Here is a 7,502-nt window from a genome sequence, read left to right as displayed (position 1 = left end):
CACCACCAAACCATCATCAGGCCTTCCTCTACATTCTCTTCTACTTCTTCTTCTCGATCCTCGGCAACTTCAACTACTTCTTCTACGCCTCGCACCTGCTCGACGTCGCCGTCTGCTTCAAGACGCTCGGCACCATACTGCAGTCAGTCACTCATAATGGAAAACAGGTGACTGCTGTGTGTGGTGATGATTGTTGATGGTGATGAAGATGATGATGGTTATGATGATAAGGTTGTTGATGATGATGTTGATGGTTATGATGATAAGGTTGTTGATGTTGATGTTGATGGTTATAATGATACGGTTGTTGATGATGATGATGTTAATGGTTATGATGATACGGTTGTTGATGATGATGATGTTGGTTAGGATGATAACGTTGATGGTGATACGATGACAATGTGGACGACTTTTTTGGTTCGGTGGAAACTTAAAATAATGTTGGTGGTGGTTTTGATAACTGACGATACAGACTGACCGCTTTCCTATGCATATGCCTTCTCACGTGCTTTTCGTATAAGACCTTGATTAGCACGTATTCACATGTGGCTTTGCTGTTGATGCATTTGAAAAATATTTTATAAATAATTTTATACACTTGTATATATGCAAAGAATAGTAAAGTCAATTTTGTTCATTTAAAGTTTTAAATCAAAGTTTAGCTACTCGGCGTCAGATTTTAATGAATTTGCCGAAAAAAAAATACAAAAACATTAAAAAAATTTATTTAAAAGATACAAGAAACAATACCAAAATACGCAAATAAAATAAAAACAGCTGGTATTAACGGTGATGTTGTTGAGTATCATCGTCTACCTCTACACCGTCATTGCCTTCAACTTCTTCAGAAAGTTCTACGTACAAGAGGAAGATGATGAAGTTGACTACAAGTGTCACGACATGCTATCAGTTAGTGGCTGCATTGTTATAATTAGTATACTAATTATAATAGCTCTAATAGTATAGTAATTAACCAATTAGTATTGATTAGTTAGTTGTTTTATTTATTCTTCATTTTGCAGTTTTTTTTAAACGCTCTTGAACTAATTTTTTCACAATTTTTAATGAAATTGAAACGTTCTATTATTTTCAAACAGTGTTACGTCTTCCATCTCTATGTTGGCGTCAGAGCCGGCGGTGGAATAGGTTGGTGTGGATACGATAGATACATACATACAACATTCGCTAGATACAAACATACATACATACATAAATTCGTAAGATACATACATACATACATAAATTCGTAAGATACATGCATACATTCGTAAGATACATACATACATACGCTAGATACAAACATGCATATATTCGTAAGATACATGCATACATGCATACATTCGTAAGATACATACACTAGATACAAACATGCATATATCCGTTAGATACATACATACAATTTCCGATAAATATGCAATCATATACATTTATATATAAAACATACAAAATTGTATGTAAACCGTACACCTGTACATGCGTTACCTGTACAAGTGTACATATGTACATATACAACATATTTTTTTGTTGTTCGCCAGGTGACGAGATCAACCCTCCAGATGGCGATCCCTACGAAGTCTACCGTATCTTCTTTGATATTACTTTCTTCTTTTTTGTCATCGTCATCCTTCTAGCCATCATTCAAGGTGGGTGGAAATGATGTGGAACGTTTGGGTCGATGAGTGTTTATAGATTGGCTGGTTGCTTTATCATTTGCTGACATGTCCGTATTTTCATACATTGACTGACTTATGTACGAATAGTGTGGCTGGTTTCTGAATAATGAAGGATTTTAAAACAGACATGATTAGGTAGAGTTAGTAGTAGGTAAACTAGCAAATGAATGAACAAATAACATATGGTGGATTCATGTTTCAAGTGTTTCTTGTCTCTGTCTATTTCGACAGGTCTCATCATTGACGCATTCGGCGAGTTGAGAGACCAATTGGAGCAAGTGAAAAGCGATCTGGAGGTGGGACAATTTTTTTAAATTGCATGAAATAAATAATGTTCAATTTATAAATTAATGGTCAATAATTTATTATCAATCTATAAATTATCATTAATTTAATAAATTTTACAATAATTTTATCAATTATCACCAATAATTAATTTAATAATTATCATTACTTTAATTAATTTTAATTATTCCCCACCCACCGGCCAGTCTTCTTGCTTCATCTGTGGGATGAACAAGGAATATTTTGACAAGCAGCCGCACGGCTTTGAGACACACGTGCAAAATGAACACAACTTCGCTAATTATCTGTAAGTTCTTGAAAAAATTTAACTGAATTCAATTAAATGTTTAATTAGTTAATTAATTGGTTAGTTAATTTAATTCATAAATGTTTATTCAAAATTGTTAAAATAGGTTTTGGTTGTAAATTTTTTTTCTATTTAGTATCAACCCTCATTCGAAAAGTCTATGGCACAACTTTACAATTTGAAATTATTTTTCTGTTTGAGTTGGATGAATTGAAAGGAAAATGATTGATGGATAGACACATGAGCAGATGAAATGAACGAAAAAATGAATGGATGGATGGATGGATGGAAAAATGTATGAACGAATGAATGAACAAATAAATGAATGAACGAAATAATGAATGATCGATTAATTGCTTGATCGATTATTTGACTGATTGATAGTTTGATTGATGAGCGGTTAAATGGATGACTGCATGAACTTGGCACCCGGAGGTAGATAGATAGGAATTTGAACGGATAAACTTTTTTTATAAATTATTTTATATTGTTATAGTTATAAAATTCATCATCATCTTCTTCATCATTATTTTCCTATATTAATAATAATAATAATAATAATATTATTATTATTATTATTATTATTATTATTATTATTACTATTTCCACCATCATCATCACAATGCTCTTACGTTGCCTTTTAAAGGTTCTTCCTCATGCACCTCATCAACAAGCCGGATACCGAATATACTGGACAGGTGCTGATGATGATGGTGGTGGTGGTGATGATGATGATGATGATGATGATGATAGTGGTGGTTGTGGTGGTACTGATGAGGATTTTTCCATTTATATTATTATGTTTAATTTGGATTTTTTATAAACAATTTAACTTCCGTCATCATTAAAATCATCATCATTTTCACCATCCTCACCACTATCATCATCGTCGTCGTCGTCGTCATCATCACGCTACCAGGAATCTTACGTATGGCAGTTGTACCAACAAAGATGTTGGGATTTCTTTCCTGTTGGTGAGTGCTTCAGGAGTCAGTACGAATCCGAATTACTGGTCAGTTGGTTGGTCGGTTGATTGATCGGCTGATTGATTGGTTGGTTAATTAGTTGATTAGTTGATTGGTTGGTTGATCGATCGATCGATTGATTGATCGATCGATCGATCGATCGATGGATTGATTGATTGATTGATTGATTGATTGATTGATTGATTGATTGATTGATTGATTGATTGATTGATTGATTGATTGATTGATTGATTTGTCAAATTGACAATCAATTAAATAACAGGATAGATAATATGATTGTTGGTTAACTGAATGAATAAATTATTCTCATCATCGTAGCTAGAACTTTTGATAAAAATTGAATAGGCAGTAAATAAATTGAATGAAAATTTGAATTTTCCATAGAAATAAAAGTATGGCCAGCGACGCTGCAAAACAAGACAAAGAAATTTTAACGACGATATCCATTTTTTTTAATTCTTGGCATGTTTTCCCGCTGTTGGAAGATTCTTTTTTTATTTGTTTGTTTTTTCCAAATTTCGTCATTTCAATTTTTATATCATTTATTATTACTACGTATAAATAATATAATGAATATATATATATAATAATAAACTTGAAACAATCAATCAATCAACCAACCAATCAATTAATCAATCAATCATTCATTAAACCAATAAATCAACCCACCAATCAATCAATCAACCAATCAATCAACCAATTTATCAATCAACCAACCAACCAATAAACACAACTAAACAATCAAACAAACATGTTTATGAAACGCAGTTTCACAAAAATTAAATTAAGAATGTAAATAAGTTAATATAATTAAAAGATTTAATATTTTTTTTTAAAGTTTCAAATGTAAAATAATAGTTTTTTTAACTTAATGTTGAATTTTTTTCAAATTTACATTTAAAATGAAATGACCCTAAAGATTTGGTTGCGTTGTTTTTTTCTCGGTTTGGTGTGCCTATGTTTTCTTTCACTAACATCATCATATATTTATTTTTTGTTTTTTTCTAGTTTTTTTTTTCTTATTTATTTTTCTTTTTCGCACAAAGTTTTTAAATTTCAATTCAACACAAATTTTTCAAAAAACATTATTTTTAATACATTTTTGTATGAAAATTTTCAAAACAAACTCACTAATGTAAATGAAAACAAAGAAATAATAATAATAAGAAGAAATATTTATAAAAAAATTAATAAGATATATAATAATGAAAAAATGGAAAAGATACATGATACCTGTATGTCAGAAGAAGAAAAATCTTCATCGATTATGACTAGACGCAAAAAAATATTTCGTCCTAATTGCACACATGAGAACCATCTACTAAACAAACTAAACAACTATCCTTCCCATGTTAAACATCGTATGTTAAACGTACAATTTCCGTTTGTAGAATATGTTAAACAACACGTTATGCGGTGGCTGTATGTTAAACCATCACACATTCGTCATACAATGTTTGTCAACATTAAGCAATGTTTGAACAGCAGTTATTAAACAACTATCCTATACAAAACATCACATGTTAAATATACAATGGTTGTCTGTATGTTTATGTTAAACACACATTAAGCAATGGTTGAACAACAGTTACTAAACAGTCATCTTATGTTAAACATCACATGTTAAATATACAATGTCCTTTTTATAAAGTATGATAAACAACATATTATTGAGCTGCGTGTTGAACGTCACGTATTAAACAATGTTTCATATTAAACAACAAATATTTTACGAACATGTACCTAGATGTGAAAGTGTTACTTTAGGAAATTTGAAACTATAGAAATTAAGAAATATTGATGATAAAATTTTGGAAAAATCTAATAAACAGAAATTACCGAAATATACTAAGATGAAATATATCTAAATAAACATGAGAGCCTATATATGAACCAGTTTATGTTAGTAAATGTTAATTTATGTTAGTAAATGTTAATTTGTGTTAATAAATGTTAATTTATGTTAATAAATGTTAAATTTAAAATAAAAAAACCCAATTGAAAAAACATCCACATTATAACAAAGACCTCTCATTAAACATCGATACATCAACCAAAAACCTCAAACATTAATCGTCGCTATGCATTCAATTAAAACAAATCGCGAACAAAAAACAATTTGGCCATACAAAACTTCCATTAAACTCTAAAAAACACACAAATACTTGAAAATACTGATACAAAACAATACAAACAAAAGATCAAATAGTCTATGTATAAAAGGCGGGTATTGTACACGCTGTGTCTGGGTATATTAGCTTGCAAATTGTGTGTACGACAAAGCGCATAATGTTTTCGCTGATGTTGTTTCTGGTTGCTGGTGCTGAGTTGTTGTTATTGTTGTTCTTGATGTTGTTTTTGTTGTTGTTTACGCGACTGACTCACTCACTGATTTTAATTATTCTCACTGTTAATACACCCATTAACAGTCCTCCCAGTCGCCATTTTCCACGTTGTTGATGTTGTTGTTGAGTTGTTTGTTTCATGAATGTTGTTGTGGCTGCAGTTGCTGTTGTGACTGCAGTTGCTGTTGTTGTACGCACACTCAGCAAGGCACAAAATAAACACACAGCAACACACACATACAATGCATACACATCAGTCACACAAGCTGAGAAAAACACACAAACAGCAATACAAACCCACACACATGGACACACACACACACACACACACACACACACGGACACACACATACGAACACGGACACAAACACGGACAGACAGACATACTGAGAGGAGTATTTCACACATTCTTGTTGGACAGCATTGCGCATTGTGCTGAAGATTGATCGCATGCCTCCCTGGCACGCTTTTAGTGATGACCACCATGATGATGATGATGATGATGATGATGATGATGATGATGATGATGATGATGATGATGATGAGGGCAATAATGATGATGATGGTGATGGCGATGATGATGATGGTGATGATGATGGCAATGGCAATGGCCGTGATGATGGTTATGGTGATGATGAAGATGTGATGATGATGGCGATGATGGTGGTTGTGGGGGATGGTGCTGATGAAAAAGATGACAATAACAATGAAAACAAAAATGATGATACTGATGATGATAATGATGATGGTAATGATGATGATGATGGTAATGATGAGATGACGGGCATATAAAAATAATATAAATCATTCTACGTAGGAAGCATAATCAATAATTTGTTATGTATATATGCGTGACGTCATTGCTCTGCCAGCCGCTCATTGGCTGGCTGACCGGATGATATAAATAGACTCACGTCAACAAATATGAATATTTATGACGTAACATTGAAGTGTATATAATGAATATACGTGTAATTATTTCAAATTTAATTATATTTTTAATTCAGCAAGACATTTAGAAATAAACAAATCGAGTTTATACACAATGTTAAACTAATTGGCTATATAAACAATAATGAACACAACGCTGTTTGCATAAACAACATAAACATCAATTTGTTTAAGCTACGTAAACGCTAATTTGTTTATGAAAGGAGGAGAAAAATTCTCCTGCGGATGTATCCTTATAGAAAAACATACATAAATACAATCTTATATACAATATACAGACATATTAATACAAAGATACATATACACGTACATACATGGTTATGCGGATTTGTTTACGTGCATGTATGTGTGTGTATTTGTTTGTGTGTGCCTGCTTTGACTTTTAATGCTTGTACGTGTATGTTTATGTATTTTCGCGCTTATAAAACTTGGTATGTTGAGATATATATGTTTGTGTGTTTGTTTGATGGGTAGGTGAATGTTGTAGGTATTTCATCGGTAAGGATGGTGCGTTTTTGCATTTGTATATGTGTGTTAGACGCGTGTGAGTGAAACCGAATAGGCTTATCTTTAATTTTTAAAAGTATGTTTTTCAACTTTAATTGCGAATGTATTAATTTCTGTAAGCGTGTTAACTTCATGCAGTGCACGTGCGGCCGATATGGATGTATCTGCCTGCACGTCATTCAGTAATTTGTAATTCTGTTTGTGTTTGTGATTGTTGGTTCATCTTCACGTCGGTGTTGAGATTTGGGTTTTTATACCGGTGTTTGTAGTTAGTGGTTGTGTGATGTTTCGTGTGTTTGTTTTCGTTCTCTCTCTCTCTCTCTCTCTCTCTCTCTCTCTCTATCTCTCTCTCTCTCTCTCTCTCTCTCTCTTTCTCTCTCTCTCTTTCTCTATCTCTCTGTGTGTGTGTGTGTGTGTGGTGTGTGTGTGTCTTCATTTTTGATGTCTT

At 32.3% G+C, this 7,502-nt stretch overlaps 1 protein-coding gene across 1 annotated transcript in view; it reads left to right on the top strand.

Annotated features, from left to right (window-relative positions):
• HELRODRAFT_190044 (hypothetical protein) overlaps positions 1-4,336 on the top strand; it is a gene marked incomplete at its 5' end in the record, with an annotated part of 20,906 nt that extends 16,570 nt beyond the window's left edge. Inside the window, 9 exons of the mRNA XM_009011897.1 lie at positions 21-167; positions 778-909; positions 1,098-1,146; positions 1,536-1,643; positions 1,905-1,969; positions 2,165-2,265; positions 2,912-2,963; positions 3,185-3,277; positions 3,636-4,336. Coding sequence (XP_009010145.1) covers positions 21-167; positions 778-909; positions 1,098-1,146; positions 1,536-1,643; positions 1,905-1,969; positions 2,165-2,265; positions 2,912-2,963; positions 3,185-3,277; positions 3,636-3,641 — 753 coding nt within the window. The 3' untranslated portion in view covers positions 3,642-4,336. The remainder of the gene's footprint in view (positions 1-20; positions 168-777; positions 910-1,097; positions 1,147-1,535; positions 1,644-1,904; positions 1,970-2,164; positions 2,266-2,911; positions 2,964-3,184; positions 3,278-3,635) is intronic.
• Positions 4,337-7,502: the final 3,166 nt, after the last annotated feature.

The sequence above is a fragment of the Helobdella robusta genome (genome assembly GCF_000326865.2).
Source record: "Helobdella robusta unplaced genomic scaffold HELROscaffold_10, whole genome shotgun sequence".
NCBI lineage: Eukaryota > Metazoa > Annelida > Clitellata > Rhynchobdellida > Glossiphoniidae > Helobdella > Helobdella robusta.
The sequence above is the reverse complement of the archived record's forward strand: the minus strand, read 5'-3'. Positions and strand labels throughout refer to the sequence as shown.